At 49.0% G+C, this 16,754-nt stretch overlaps 1 protein-coding gene across 2 annotated transcripts in view; it reads left to right on the forward strand.

The window, feature by feature from the left end:
* Positions 1–16,754, forward strand: part of LOC149355582 (uncharacterized) — a 40,592-nt gene that overhangs the window by 18,696 nt on the left and 5,142 nt on the right. The window contains exon 2 of one of the 2 annotated variants that reach the window (XM_089577669.1): positions 3,708–3,842. In XM_089577669.1, coding sequence (XP_089433795.1) covers positions 3,743–3,842 — 100 coding nt within the window. In that variant the 5' untranslated portion in view covers positions 3,708–3,742. The remainder of the gene's footprint in view (positions 1–3,707; positions 3,843–16,754) is intronic. The other variant, XM_089577668.1, reaches the window with a different exon arrangement.

Consider the following 16,754-nt stretch of genomic DNA (forward strand, 5'->3'; position numbering starts at 1 on the left):
ACGCCCTGTGCACCGCTGTGTAGGCGTCCTATGTAATTGGCAAATGTGCGATAACAGTAGGCGTCATTGGGGGTACTCACCTGGGGTGCATCTTTCAAAGAAGCCGTTAAAGGAGAAATAAAATGGACATAGATACAGACACGTAAACACAGCTTATGTTGGCTCTCGCTGAGATTCGCGACTTATGCAGATTTGGGTAACGAACTCAATTATTCTTTTTCTTAGTTAGTCTTGTGCAAGATGCCTCCACACTACATTTATGCATCAGTAGGCTTCGGCGGAGTGAAAACCTGCTGATTTTTTTGCGCATGCATACATAAAAACTCACAGCGTCACATATACCGGGTCTTTCATTTTTCTTTGGAAAGCCGTGACAGATGCGTCGTTGTGGTCTATGCAGGTGGACTGTACACCAAGGCGGATATTATTTACTAGATAAAGTGGAATTCAAAGACGAATGAATCAACTCATCATTTTATTTATGTTTCATTTAACGGCAATATTTATTTATTTTTATTTATTTATTTACTTATATTGATTTATACATGGAGCATAGAGCGGTCGTATCACTCTTCACATCTGTATTTGTTCAGCAGCAAGAAAAAAGCTACGCTTACCACTGCAAGCGAATACACACAATTTGTTAAAGTCCAGCGGGAAGCGATGTAATGTGACACCGAAGGTGGAGTCCACGCTGCCGCAATTGCCACGAAGCACCGCTTCTTTACGTGCCGGAAGTTCATCGTGTCATAGAGCGCTGAGCGCTTTAAAGAAATAACGAGAAGTGCGCTACAATGGCCAAGGCAGATCTAAAAAATACTTTGCACTGGCAGCCCGCAGAGCAAGAAAACGATGGAAAATTCGGCAGCAGCGGGGTATTAATCCATGCCACACGGCAATGTTAGAGGAGAAAACAGCGTGCGAGACGAAAACTTCGCAACCTGAGCATTTTGAGACCTGTGAGCGTACTCTGTACTGCAGTAGAACGTTTCTGCGGGCTAGCTGGTTCATTTCATTATAACATAGGGCCGCGCGAATAAGACAAGTACAGAAGACATTGGAACGAAAACGACGCCACGAGCGTTAACTCTTACCGTTGACGTCTGTCAAGAACACGTCTGTCTGCAATGAAAATCAAATAGCCCAAAACAGCAACTACGTAACCACACTATATCACATAGCATCAGTGGGCGTGTAGCGCCCCAGTTGATACGTACACTTTCGATCCATTATATATGTGCCAGTATAGCCGCCATCGAACTGGACTCCCCCTGGGACCCATTTGCTTAAAATTTGGGGGCCACCCTTTTGACGCAGAATGTTCCAAGTGTGCCAAATGACCATGCTCCTGAGGATAAAATTACTAATTGAGATGAAGCCCAAATATGTGTGGGATTCCAAACGACGACCTTTCCGCCCCCAAACTATGGATTCCAAGGGCCTTCAGCCGACTATTACGGCCGAACCGTTTGTCGCAGGGGGTTCTGGATAGTGTCAAACGATTCGTCGTGTTGTGATGCACACGTTTTTAAAATTCATCAACTGATATAACAAGGAAGTATACCAGATATAGCGAAGATGGCTGTAAATCGTAATAGTAGTGCAAAATCCACGAGGTAGATAGCTCTGCTTGTGTCTTAGAAGGGATGTTTCCGAAAAGAAAACCTCCGCGAATGTTTGGATTTGGTCTTCTCCACGTTTGCTGAGCACACCCATGTAAACATTTGAAGCTCCCGTAGCTAACGCTCTGAAGTTGAACACTGAGGCAGTGTCGGCAGAAAATTTTTTTTTGTCGGTTCGCGGCCTCGTAACTTCAGTAATAAACTTTCACACGTTGCGATGATCACATGGGGTGGGTGGTGTCGTTTTCGTTCCTATGTCTCCTGTCCTTCTCATATTTCCTACTTTATAATAACGCTATACACTTTCACGGGAACACCAGTGCAGACAGCGGGACGGCAGCGACAAGAAACGGCTTCGTAACTTGCTTCGTAAGCTCCCGCCACTGTGACCGGAAACTGCAACAAGGCCTGCAAAGTTACGCTGCCAAAGCAGCCACAGTCATGAACAGAGGGCGCAACTAGCAAGTTGCTATAAAATTAGAAAATTTAGCATATTGTTTTTAATAAAATACTGCGCTTGACTTATAAATCAAAATATTTATTCTTGTTTTATTGGTTTTTGGTTTTTATTGGTTATTGATTTTTCGAAATATTTATTTATTTATTTATTTATTTATTTATTTATTTATTTATTTATTTATTTATTTATTTATTTATTTATTCATTTAATACTGCAGGCCTTTACGGCCCAAGCAGGAGGGGCATACAAATAACATCAGTGTACAGAATGAAGATAGCAAATAATTTCAAAACACTTGTTCTTTTGGCAATAGAATATGAGCAAAACAAGGAGTAAACGAAATGCTAACCGAGCTCTTCATTTGGGAAAGTCAGAAACATAGATTAGATTTCATTGTATTAGTGTTCGGTCCCCACTCACTTGCTTCAGTCGCTCCTGACCGCATTTAAAACCGCCTTGTCCGCATTATGAACTGCACGTGACCCGCCGCAGTGGCTGAGTGGCTTTGGCGTTCGGCTGCCGATTCCAAAGTCCCCCGGCAGCGACGGCCGTATTTCGATGGAAGCGAAATGCAAAACCGCCCGCGTGTCGGCCTCTTTCAGCGCCAGGCGGTGAAGATCAATCCGGAGCTCTCCACTAAAGCGTCCCCATAGCCCGTGCATCGCTTCAGGACGTTAAGCCCCACAATTTACAGTTCAAGCATTGCACGATTAACTTTACAACAAAAGATTCGACTGCTTGCACAACGATGGAAAGGCTACACGGACGTTTCAAAGGGGCGACGCAAAAGCACACGGACGAAGTAAAAAGAAATCACGCAAGTCAGCACTTGCCCCGTATATTGCAGTGTTTTTCGCATTGACAGTTTAATTTGTCACCCTGTCAACTCCCCCGCACTAGCGTTTACACATAGGCCTACCCCGTTCAGACTGCTGTAGTGTATGCGGCAGAGTGCTAGATTTAGGAGGTTGGAGAAGGTCCAATCTTGTTACCTGCACCGTCCGAGCATTATTCGCACACTGGGATGCCTGCGCTATCTCCCAGCAAAGCAGGCCTGCACGATGTGTGCACTACAACCCAAAGGTCCAACGCGGGACGTTTAGGAGCTTCCTTTTTTGTCCTGCTTCTTTCTAGTCTTAGCAACTTCCCATTTCGCTATCCTTCGGCGCAACTTCCTCGGCTGAGTGCTCAGGATAACCAGAGAAGGTCATTTTTTGAAACTTGCCTGTGTGTACACGGTGCGCACAAGATTTCTTCAGGGCAGCTGAAAAGCCAGGCCTCTTTTCACGTGTTTTGAATGTGCACCGCTGGAACACGTTTCACGTTTCGTCATTTTTCAACCGCCTTGGAGAAATCGTGTCCGCAAATTATGCAGCGCAGCTTAGCCCGTCTGCAACCAAGCACGTTGTCGATCGCCAGGGCCTTCTAAAGGACCTGGCCCCAAAACGTGTGGTAATACTTATAAAAAAATAAGTGCACATTTTTTTTCCTTCCTCGATATTTCAACAACTCTGAGCGAAACTTACGTGCGAGTATTGCTGATGGGCGGGGTTTACGTGGACTTCCTCTTGGAATATGCAATGAGGCAGTCGCGGGAAAACAGCGCAACGTCGCAACCTTTGTAGGCTCACGCGGCCTCTTCTGCCTCTGAGCGCAGCTGATGGCGTCCACGGCGGTCTGCAACCCGGGCGGGAGGGAGATCCTGCGAGGTCCCACGAGACCCGTGATCAAGAACCACTTCACCACGGACAGGACAAGAGGTACGAGTGGTCCTCATTCCTTCTCGCTTTTCTTCTCCGTGTGTTGTGCCCGTAAAATAAACTCCCCCAAACAGTAAATGGCAGATATGCACTGCTTCCCATTGTTTATTTAAATATTTATTTATGCGAAAGCATTACTAGGCTATGTCGGCAGCGGAAGTGTCCGCAATGTGTCGTTTGATGTGAAGTCATCAGGTGGTGGCATCAGCAGTCATGACGGAATGCGTGTGACACTTCGAATGAAAATGGTGTATGAGTACAGTGTCATCGTCATGTGAGTCATGAGTCATGTTTCATGCGTCATGACTCACAGGCGTGGTCATAGAAAAGATGCTGAGTCATGCTCACGAAGAGTGCAGTCATATGTCACCAAAGTCATGAGTCATGAGTCACAAAATGGGTTACCAAAAGTTTAAGGTGCGGTCGAGGTGTCCACCGAGATGCCGAGAACTCATTTCTACAGCATCCTTTCCTTTCCTCACAAACGTTTCCTTTCCTCAAACACTTGCTTTCAAATTCGTCCAGGTAAGCAGACTGCAGTGCCCTCAGAATTTTTTCATACCTTGCGTAGCCCAGGCAAGAAAGGTTACACCCAGAGCGTCATTGCGATTCTCCGAACTGAGACGACCGCGCATTCAGCAGTGGCTGTAGGCAAAGAACTCGTATGTTCAGTGGTGTAAAAAAAAAGTCGACTTTTTGAAAGAGGTTAGTTCTTGCAAGGTACAGGCGCGCTGCTTACGGTTGGTTAAGTCACGACGGTGTTTTCTGAAGAAAATACAAGTATTTACCACTTTGTAAATCTTTTTCGAGGTCGTGGAGTGAACTTTAAATTTGTTATCTGCCTTCGTAAGTGGAGCGGCTCCGGTGCAAGCTGCTTCAACATCCTAAACACCGGTAGTAACATTAAATGGGCTAAAGTTGCTAGCTCCTTTCCTTTCTGGCAGCATCTCTAACACAAATATCTCACACACCCGCCCACTCCTCGAGAGCCGGACGAAACAAGGTGCGAAAATCTTTGAGCTGGAGCGGGCGCTTTTTTTTTTTGCTTCCTAGGCAAGAAACATAAGTTGTTATAAACCTCCGTGAATACATTCTGAATGTGCTAATCTCAATTAATTTTATTAGTAACTAGAAATTCGAATTTCTTTTCTGCGATGGGTACTGAAGAGAGCTGATGTATGGGTTCTTAGTGTCGTGTGATATTCGAGAAACCGTGCGTAGTATAGAACCCAGAAGAAGGTTCCTCGAGTTGAATGGAACACAGTTCATTCAACTCGAGAAATATTGTGTTCATTCTTCCGATTGTGAAGAAGAAACCTTTTCCACTGAAGCCGGCTTGTCATTGGACGATCCAGGGTTGCGCTCGAGACCGCCCGCACTGAAGAGCGGGGCGATTGCTTACGCTTCCTCGAGCAGCATCACACACATCTGTTATCACTGGCGAAAGCAGCTCGGCGCGTCTCTGATAGGAACCTGCGCAAAGATGACGGACGGATTCATGGGTGCGGCTGCGATGGTTGCGTTGTGACCTCTCATGCTAACCGGTCACAAGTTGTGAAAGTTAAACTGGCAGATGCAAACAGACGTAGGCAGAAACGATGGGGCCTTCCTGGGGAACCTTTCTTTCTATGTAGACTTCTTATTACTCGCTGTGGATTTTTTTTTTCATTTTACAGCGTCGTCGTAGACGCAGCCCAGCCATTGATCACATTTTCACGTGATGTGACGTCACTATAACGTGACTGTGAGGTCACCGCCATGCTGCCGGCCATGTGACGTGGCGTGACAGGTGACGTCACCGGCAACGAGGAGTCGTCCGAACACGGTCTCTACAGGTGTTGGAGAAGTGCACCGCAGAAATCGAGAAAGCCCAAGAAGCTGAGCTGGTCGAAAGCATTTATGAGAAAGCATAGTCGTAGAGGCACATTTTTTTCTCTCTAATCAACCTTCTTTTGGATCATGGTGGCGAACTAGGGCTGCATTGAAGTCTGCGCGAGTGTGTACGCACAACGAGCGCGAATGTAAACTGTTGGCTCTAAAAGCTCAACTATGACCTTGAAAGCGCACTTCTGACGACGTCACAAAGTGTTTTACGTCCTGCTCATTTCTGAGACATCGATGCCCCCTCTTCTTCCTGTGAAAGTTAATATTATTAGACGGAACTCGAATTATGATGACAAAAAGATTTTTAATCGGGCTTAAAATTGGTGGTCGGTCCCGCTATTGCGGCAGTCGTTGGATCTTGCAGCCGCTCTTGCCCTTTCGGTCAGCTTCTGCTGACTTTATGATCTACTAAAGTGGCTGCTTGGGCTTGTTGGTCAGTGATCATGGTTAAAGAATGCAGCGTGAAAAGACAAGGAGAAACGAAGAAGTGGACAGGACTGGCGCGAAGTGGACAGCCCATGTAAGCCGTGACCCGAGGCCCCTTGTCGGCACCGTTGTTAACTTCCCGCATTAGTCAGTCACTGTTCCATTGCTTGGCACAGCAGCTTTCTTCTCACCACACTGTTCCTGTAACCTGGCAAATGAAATGAATGCGGTTTCGCCCCGCTTCCTCGAATCTCAGACGACAGCTATGCCTCCCCACTGGCCCCAGACTGCGCCGTTCCGCTGAACCTGATACAGACTGTTTCCTGGTGATGGCTCGCACCCACTGAGCCTAAATGCGCATGAGAAGGGAGTTACTTATCTGTTTGGTCGCTTGAAATGTGACTACGGTGTACACATGTTTCGCACGTGCCTTCTCGTCGGCGAGTATGATCCGAAAGCAACCCGAAAACGCTACAATCAAAACTGGAATAGATGGAGCTGGGAGACCCATCTCGAAGCATACGCCTTCGCGCCACTGTTGTCGCTACTGCTAGCTCTGACGCCGCATATCTGTGTTGACCCCACTCTGGCGTCCTCATCGAAATTACTGCCGCACCAATTAAATCGAGACCACGGGCCTATTCCATTCACGTTTTGTTTGGGCGTGACGTCTACTGTGACGACAGACGTGAGAAGCAAACGACCAGTCACAGTCTCGGTCGGTCTGGACACGGCGCCGCCGCTAGCCAAAGCCCTGGCGCCACATCCAGTCCCGCCGTGCTGCGCCGATTCGTCACGCAACAACCATGCAGTTTCCCTCCCGAGATGGAAGAGGTCCGAAAAAATTTCGTCAAGTGTGTCAAACGCGTCGTCGTGCTCTTCCATTCGTCAGCGTCGACGCCCGTCAGCGCGACACGGGCGCGTGCTACGCTCAGGCATGTGGCATCAAGGGCGTGTTTCTTCCAGGACGGACAGAGTTCCTCAAAATTACCCAGGGGAAAAAGTGGCGCTGCCGTCTCTGCGTGTTTCGTAAAGAGCGCTATATCCACGGCGGGAATGTCAGAAAGATGAGGTTTGCTATTTGTCTTGGCTATAGCGTTGGGCCGAAAAGGTGGATTCTTAAACAAGCACGGGGCTGTCGGGCGAGCCCGATAGAGCCCAACATTACAAACCCGTCAGTGGAGCAGTGGGAGGAGCTTCTGTCCAGCTCCGACCCGCAAGATCAGCTTGCGCTGGTTGAGCGGGCCGAGGAGGCAGAAAGAACCAATGGGATCCTGTACCTAGGAACGTCACCTGCTGCTCAAGACCCCAACCCCTAAACCCCGTCCCATTTTACGGAATAAAGTTTTATACTACAGCTACTACTTAATCAGAATCATGGCTGCGTCTCGATACGCTGCGTCTACGCTGGATCTAACCACCGTAGCCGCGATGCTGTCAACCCTGTGCAGGCCAAAGTGTTTTAATACAGCGTTTTAACGCGATAGCGTTAAGGAAGTCATGTCGCGGAAAATCTGGCGTCGCCTTCGTCGGCGTCGTTGACCGGGAGCGAAAAATCCACACAAAATCCCCAGGGAAGCAACCTGGGAGGCAGGTGGGCCACCTGGGTTACGTGACCTTGCGGTGTCATCACAACCTGCCCACCGAATTGTGAGCGAACTTCCCGCCGTGGCAGGTGGCAGTTAAATTAATGACTGGTCGCTCGGGAAAATCAACCTGGGTCGCACAAGCCCCACCGGTGGCAGCAACCTGCCCCCGCAGGACTGTGCGCATCGCTTAAGGTGGCGGTCCCACTCTGACGGTGAGCGGGAACCATTTTTGGTGATATTTGTACGTCGACTGTACCTCGCTCGTTCGCTTCATAAATATGGTTCAGATATCTCTGAAAAGCTACTTTTCTCTGCTTTCAAAAGATGCATTTTGTTTAACGGTAGCTGCAAATTTGTTTCAACTGTAAAAGAAAACGCAAAGATGAAAACTGGCAGTTGAGCTCAACTTGTCTCAGGAAATGCAAAATTGTGAAAAACCTCTTGCACCTAGAGAAATATCTTTCGAGATACTTTGAGATCGGATGCTAATCAACATATTTAAGCATTTAGAAGTACGTGTATAGATTAGTTTATTAGCCACGCATGTTTGAAAAGCATAGAAAACAGAACAATGTAATCTGCAATAACTTTTTGGATATGCATTGCACTGCGGCGCCTTCTTGTACAGTTTGAGATCGTCTAATCGCCCTTCCATTCTGAAAATTTCATCCGTCTGCCTTGTTTAGTTTAAAAGTTATTCCTGATCAAAATTAGCGTTTTTTCGAAATAGTTAAAAACGGAATGCAAAATTGTTCAGGTAACCAGCGCGTGGCAGTTTTGAGATTTTGCGTGAAGAAACTTAATACTTCGCTCTACGCGGCTAAGCATCGCCTTTACTCTACGCCTTTTGGGGAATGCGCAATGTCTAGTTGATTTTAGCTACCTTTTTTGTTCTCCTCATGAAGGACACAAGCTCTTGAAACGTTCGGCGGCTTCTTTTTTTCTGGCAAATATACTCTTAAAATGTCGGTCTCTCATTCCTTTAATCAACTTGTAACAATTGCCAAGAGCAAAGTCCACAGAATACAAACAATAATAGCAATAACGCAACGACATGCGATAAATGTAGATAAATTTAGTAAGTAGCGCCATCTACACACATGCACGTGTACTAAATAATCACAGTTCAAAAAAATAACGAGTGTGGCGCTGCTAAATATTTACAATCAGGAGGTGTTCACGAGAGGGAACGATACCTCTACGATGTTCGCACGTTTCCCTCGATTTTGCCCTATGTAGAGTGTGTCGAACTTCCAAGCAGATTTCCGCCATATTGCTTTGCTGGATTGTTTTGTAGCGTAAAGCTAGTAAAGCCACACTACGCGGGTCAGAGCCGAGTTTTGCGCGAGTGTGCGCCGCCTGTGCTGTTATGCGCATGCGCGAGAACCGCGTGACGTCACGAGAGGCGCAGGTGCATGCGCAGGTGCGTCGCCTCCTCGCCACAGCCGGTGCGAGCTCTTCGCTGCCGGCGCCGCGTGCGCACCTCTCCGACGCGTGACTAAAGTGAGCTAGAACCCCCTTCTAGCTCACTTTAGCGTGACCTCGTGTTTACGACAGTTGCGCCGCGCGCTACTGCGCATGCGCGAGGAGGGTGCGCGGAGAAATGACGGTCGCGCTCAACATGTAATCTCTGGTAAGCTAAAGAGAGTCGAGCCGCTGCCAAACGGCGCAGAAGACTGGAAAATGTAAATTCTTCCGATCCCGAGGTTGTCGCCTGGCAGTTTGCCGTCGAGCAGCCAAGGCGAAACGTGCGGCCGAAACACCGGATCACTTTACGCTACGTATATCCAGGCATAGCAGAGCTAAGCCACTGCCAATTTTTTTCACCTGACGCTACGAAACGCATTCTGGGCGTCGTATTATTTTTCGAGGACAGCTTTGGCATTGCTAAAGCGACAGAAAAGGGAAGAGGCAGGATTTCGCTTCGTGCTGCCGGTTGTTCGTTGTTCCGGCTAGCGCTGTGGAGGGGAAGTTGGAGAGCGCTCGATTCGCCTGCACTCAATGCACCAGTTCGGCAAAGTTCTGCGGCAGCGGCGGTGCGGCGGGTGTGTACCGCTAGTTCCGGCACTTTGAGCGCAGTTTGGCACTGTCTGCTTCCAAAACGGATGGTCGAGTGCAGGCCTGGTCGTCGCTAGCCTTTGCGATGCCAATGAATTGCAGCCAGCTGTTTACAGCCTACACCAGCGGCAGCCAACCTCTCGTATCTCATGAAGAAATGTGCAAACCGCACATCACAATATCATGTTGCCATGAACCAGCCTCGATCCGTTTCTTTGGAGAACTCGAGCAGCGTTCTAGCTTGTCGACGAGTGAAAGTTACTTGAGTCTCCGCCGTTTATCACAACCCGCAAACCATCATCTGCTTCCATGACGGCTGCAGCTGCACTATTTCAGCACTAACCATGGAGCAGGTGCAGTTTTCCTGAACTAGACTCGCACTTCTTTCAAACGAATGCCGTGGTTCAGAGGGCGCCATGTTCCACCGCTGAAATGAATCCATGTGGTATATAAGTCGGGTACAACTCAAGAACGAAGCAGCACATGCCCATCAAAGGAGACCGCCCAGCCAAGCGCGTCGACCGAACAGTTTTCTGTTCGGTCTCCACAGGTGCGCCGCGACAGCAGTGGAGACTGAAGCTGCCACGACCGTCTGTTGCCGAATATGACCCCACCTGTAACATTCAGCGCTTTTGCGAAAAAGACGCTCTCGCGCGGATCTATGCGAAAGGTGAGCAGCCCAGCCCTCTCTCCCCGCCCCCTCCCCCTTTAGTGGCCAGTGCAGCTGAGACAATAAACGGGGGCACCACACCTACTAGTACCTTCGCCTTTCTCCCTGTCTTTTCCCCTGCTCCTGCTCAGGTGCTCCTAGAGACGATGGCGGATGCCGGGGCAGCAAAATCTCTTCCTTTCTTTTTGCGTTATTATTCTTTTAGCCTTATCCCGAACAAAGGACATCCACCGTCGGCGACACGGGGACAAAGCGCCGACTCCTTCGTTCTCTTTCGCAGGCTTGGCTGCATGCACAGCCACACAAGTCGACGTGATTGGCTGGAGAGTTCCGTCTGAGTTGCGTGTGCCGCTTTGTTGTTTTGTTGTAACCGACTATAGTGCTGAGAAGTCCCCTTTTCGGGAACTGGCACAAAGGACCGCCCCCTCCCCTTGCTGCGTGCCCCTCCTGCAGGCGGGGTAGACTAGCGCCGCAGGAAAAGGAATTCTCGGAAAATGATTACAAGCACGTTATAAGCGGTGTTTACATGACGGGTTGAGTGGAGGATTTGAGCTGAAAACCGGTTAATGGGTTCATGTAAACGAGTCGGGTCCGGGAGTCGAGGGAGCGAGTCCAGTCAACTCCGCTGCAGGGGGTGGGTTGACTCACTCGACCCCAACAGCAGATAGCACGTAAACCGGTCTGAGTCGGGTTAGTGGAAGGAGGGGTGATAAATGCGAACCTGTTATTCGCTTGCGCCGTAGCGCCTGCGAGGCAGCCGTGCATGCCGCAATCTTCCCGGCTGCCACTGCCCTTTCCCGCTGCGCCGTTCGACGCTTGGTGCCGCTGCTGTTGAACCGGTCGCGACTCGCTAAAATCGAGTTCATGTAAACATGCAGTCAAGTTGGGCTGACCTTGCTCAACTCGATCTCCTGGCTCGACCCGCCGAAGTCGGGTTCATGTAAACGAGGCTATAGTTTCCTGACAATAGACGGTGTGAAAATAGCAGCTGTTCCTACAGTTTCCAGGTACGCGCGCGTGGACACGCACGCATACACACACACACATACGCGGGCGCACTTTTTCAATCTTTGATCCAACCAAATCGAGGCAAATCGACGCAAGGTTAGAAAGATATACATTTCAGCACGCGATGGAAAATTCTGGAGGGAATAAGCAACCTAATGATGCAAACTGGATACAAGAAAGACGTACGTCTAAAATGAATAAGAGCACGCAGTTGAGGGTCCAAACGAGAGAGGGGAGGGGGTCGCCCTAAGTGCCTGCAGAACTATCGCTTTGTAGCCGACCCCTTTTTTTTGGCAGCATTCCTGCACACCTCCCCCCCCCCCCCCCCGTTCTTCTTCGTACAATGTCTATAAAAAAGTCTCGAGTCCGCCTCGTGAATGGTATGCATCTGTATACTGCATTTTTGTGAGCCTTGGCAAAATTCCGTCGAAGTTGATCAGAATTGGTTGCAAGGTGCCGCCGCATGTACGACGAATATTTGCTTCTGAGGAAAACACATTCCGACACCCTGCGGTGCTAACCCTCTCAATAGCAATTTCACGTCTCTTGCGCAATGTCGATTCATCTCAAGGGTAAACAGAAATTGACAATTGCCCACTTCTCTCTGCCTTTTTCTTTACCAACCATAGTTTATAAGGTTGGACAGGCATACGCTGAGCGTTGACTAAATTGTATAGCTGTCTTTGTTATAGTTTTCTTATCATAGATGCAATATCATTTGATAAAAAAATATTTTTTTTCAGCGCTATAGTTAGCAGGTTACACTCTAGACCAGGAGTGTTCCGACTACTACTAATATTACTATGCATCAACAGTGACGAAGTGATTGAACGCGCAAAAGACGAGGGCAGAAGGAAGGACACAAGAAAGGCACCGATTTCAACTATAAGGTTCATTGAAAAAAAAAACGCTAGAAATATTGTAACGTAGCAGTTGGTACAGGTAGCGCCGCGTCCAGACGGCAGAGGAACGCCAACACCGAGATGATGCCAGCGCACACCGAGACGGCCAGGATGGAACGTCGAGCTTCGAGCGCCTACCATCCCCAGACGAATGGCCTGACCGAGCGCCTCAACAAAACTCTCGTCGACATGCTGTCCATGTATGTTGACGTTGAGCATCGATCTTGGGACAATATCCTGCCATATATTACTTTCGCGTATAACACGGCTCAACAGGAAACCACGCGGAGGACGCCCTTCTGTCTGTTGTACGGCCGCGAAGTGTCCACAATGTTGGAAGCAATGCTGCCCCATGATGGCCGCGACCCCGACGTTGGCGCCGAGGAGTTCACGCTTCGCGCAGAAGAAGCTCGACAACTTGCAAGAGTGCGCATCCTGAACCAACAAGACCGTGACGCCCGACGTTACAACCGCCGCCACAGACTGATGACGTTCGCCCCGGACGACAAAGTGTGGGTATGGACCCCCATTCGACGCCGTGGCCTTTCCGAAAAACTGCTCAAGCAGTATTTCGGCCCCTACCGAGTTCTCCGTCAGCTAAGCGACGTAACCTATGAAGTCCTCCCTGACGGGGCTTCCCGGACTACTCGCCGTCAGCAGAGACCAGAGATTGTTCATGTAGTGCGGATGAAGCCCTATTTTTCGCGAGACATTCAGTGACTACGTGCTGTGCGTTACTCTGTTTTTTTTTTGTTTCTTTCTCCCTATTTTCTTGTTAAAGCATCGGGCCGATGCTCTTTCCGAGAGGGAGGGTAATGCCGCGTCTACAACAATAGCCGCTCGGCGGCTGTTCGGCACGCAGCTCGTGCGCCACGCGGTTCGCTGCTGAAGAAGACGAAGCTCGACGTTCCATCCTGGCCGTCTCGGTGTGCGCTGGCATCATCTCGGTGTTGGCGTTCCTCTGCCGTCTGGACGCGGCGCTACCTGTACCAACTGCTACGTTACAATATATACATGGGACATAAACATAATTAATTTTCTTTATTTCACACCTCCCTTATTTTTGGCGTCCGCTTCCTCTTTTCGCTTACTTACTAATTTGCTCTGTGCAATTATGTCGACAATTATCACTAACTCTCCCAAGTTTCCACTGTGTCGACGTTGTGCCTTTTGCGATGCGGGCTGGGCAGCATTATTTTTTTCTTTTTCTTTGCTCCCACTAATATATGTCACGACATTGAAAACAGGAAAGTCTGTAGTCGCGTAAAACTCAAGAACGAAACGGCACATTCCCTCAAAGGAGGCCCTCCAGATAGTAACATCGACGGTACAGCTTTCTGCGGCTATTTAGCCAAGGCTAAACAAGAGAGAGAAGGAAACGGTCCTCTGTTCCCGTGCTGGCATCCTTATCCCGAACAAGGATCACCTCACCTCTGACGCCGTTTGGACAAAGACGGTACCCTCTTTGCCCCGGCTCTCCAACTTTTTCCCTTCACCCTTCCGGAACCATAGACCGAATAAAGGAAGCCCCACTCTCTTTGGCTTTGGCGAGGGACAGGCAGAGAAAGAAGCATGGGGAACCACCCCAGCCAACACCTCCCCCCACGCACGACGGGGACTAGCAGCCGGGCTTGCCATGGTTCGTTTGTAATCCTCTGAAGGCAGGCGCAGCAACAAAAGAAAAGCCTTCAAGCAGCACGGGTGCACGGGTCAAGAAAGGACCGGACACGTATCTCAACATCTCAACCAAAACCAGTCTCGGGTCGCTGGGGCCAAGACGGGTACACACTTTCTCAGTGATGGATCAGTGTCGTAGCCTGGTGGCAGAATATGAACTACTCGCAAGATGGCGGCAGTGGAACCGCCACCTTAACCGCTGCACCACCGCACCAGGAATGGTATGGCGACTCCCTGGGATCTATTAACGCAAAGTAGAGAGCGTCCAATTGTGCATATATGGGCATTAACCCATTAGCTATCATATCATGTCATTACGGGGGAGCTTAAGTGTCCCCTTTAATTTATTTACTTATTTCATAAATTTAGCATCAGTAAATTTATGAGATTTGCCTCGGGAAAAGTTATATTGTTACGACTGAATCCACGTTTTCGGCCCAACCAAGCCAAATATAAATCTCATCTTGTCGGCACGCCCTCGTTCCATGAAATGCAGCGCCGCCAGTTTACTCTTAAAGAAAAAAAAAATCTCGCACACCCTACGTCACCAGCAACAGCCAATGGCGGAAGGCCAAAGTGAAACCTTGCAGAATAGGGCCCCATGAGCTGGGTGGTCTGGAGGACACAGTGATGCACTTGCTGCAGCATTCGCCTGTCGCTAGCAGGGCGCAGAGCGAGATGTAGTAGTCTCGCGCACTGCGCCGCAGTCAGCCACGCCGGATTTCGGCGGCTCCTTCCCCCGGCGACCTACCGCGTGTCGCTCCGTCGCCCACGTCCAGTGCCAGTCGTGCTCATATTTCAGTCACCGCTCCGCGCTGTCGGTTCCAGGTCCTTGGCTACCGATAACGAGGCCCCGAAAGACCAACTCACTCCCACGTGCTTTCATATCTCTACAGGGCAGAGCTATCACCGTGGACCATCCTCCGTTTTGTTTTTCCTCGGTTTACGGCCGATTTTTGTAATGCACGTGCTCTCGAGTCACAGCCCATGGAAATAAGTCGTTTAACTTCGCGTGAGTATCCTACAGCACCACAAAAAAAAAATTGGAACTTGAGGTGGAACAATCCATCCCGCTTCAAAGCTGACGCACTTCGGTGATTTTTAGAAAAAAAGCTAGCAAGAACGGTTAATGCTATGAAGACTGGATTACTGCAGTGTGACACAAACAGTAAAAGAAGGGAGAAGAATGAATTTGATTCTACTGGCGCCTGCAACTAAAAATTATTCTTTTCCAGCCAGTTCCAGCCGATGCTTATGAGTTTTTTCATTTCACATGCAGTGTCGCTATGAGGTATCCATGGCTGAATGCCAGCCGAGTGAAACACGGGACAACAGACGAAAGAGCCAGGACAGTACGCGGTGCTGGCCGCGCCTGCTCCCCCCGTGTTTCTCATTGTTCTCTTCTTACCGTGCACCAACTATTTCCAGTTAGGAGGCACACTGGAAGCAGGACATGTAACACTATTATGACACAAAATTTAAGCCATACGATGCGAAACAAGATGTAACCGTGAAATGAATTTCACTCTACAGTTACATTCTCTCTTCCGCAACCAGTCTCCCGTGCCTGCTCGTTTCTATCCACCCGTCCACTACGGTGTACCTGTGTAAGGGTCAGTCTGCCGCCTGTCTGCGTACTGGTGGGGACGCCGAACGTCGTTAATCGGGCCCTTGCGCAGATAGCGCTCTGGGCTTCTGTGGGTGCCCATGTGGACAGCAGAGGAGTAGGGATGCCATATTATACGTAGTTCTGTCTTTGCACGTGCAGTTATGTCGCCGATTCGCTTTCGGGAGAGTTCGCTTATCAAGGTTGGTGTCATCTCTGATGTCACGCAACGCAGACCTCAGGCCCCACGCGGGAGTTTCGGTTCAAAGTTTTTTGTTTACTTAAAATTATTGTTTTAGTATTTAAAAAAGTAAAGTCGCCTACTCTGATGAGGAAACCTTCAGCATTATAGATTGACGATCAATTTAGTTTGCTCAGAAGACTGCCGGAGTCGCCCTTTGAAGAGGTAGATATACCAAATTGTAAGGTTACTCAAATGAGGTCTAGAATATATTTAATATTATTTTAAAGTTTGCGCAAATGCTCATTCTCGAAATCTGGGGCACCATCGTTAGCATACCCTTCGCACATGCATGGGTCTCCGTCGGAGCGCTTCAACTGCCCTTGGTCCAGTTTATCTTTAGAGTAAAAAAGCTACTGGGCGCTCTTGTGATACTCAAAGGACACATGCTAGAGCAAACAACTTTAGATGGATGATCTCTGCTCTGTCTAATTGATAGCTGCACGGACACAAAGCGTTCCGCGCCGTGGTCTGCTCTGCTCTTCCCAGCCTCCTGTCCTTCTTCCTCTCTCTTCATCCCCATGTATAGGGTAGCCGTTGCCTGGCTAACGTACCTGCCTTCCCTCTTCTCCCCCTACCAACGGGGCTAGCTATAGCAGACGGTGGGGTGAGGCCGAATGGATAAACTCGAAGTGGGAACATTGTTAATTGTATCCAGTGTGTAGCTGTATGGCTGCGCTCAGGTGGATGTCAAGGAGCGATTACTCTATTAAAACTTGACAACTTTATTTGGTGGCACAGCTCCCAACACCTGCACTGCAGCAGACTTATGAACTCGTTACGTTGCGAATTCCTTGTCGTGTAATGAACCTGCAACAGATGGCCACCGGGTGCTTACCGCTTTCTGTGAG

The sequence above is a fragment of the Amblyomma mixtum genome, chromosome 3 (genome assembly GCF_055824585.1).
Source record: "Amblyomma mixtum isolate Tamu chromosome 3, ASM5582458v1, whole genome shotgun sequence".
In the NCBI taxonomy this organism is placed as follows: domain Eukaryota; kingdom Metazoa; phylum Arthropoda; class Arachnida; order Ixodida; family Ixodidae; genus Amblyomma; species Amblyomma mixtum.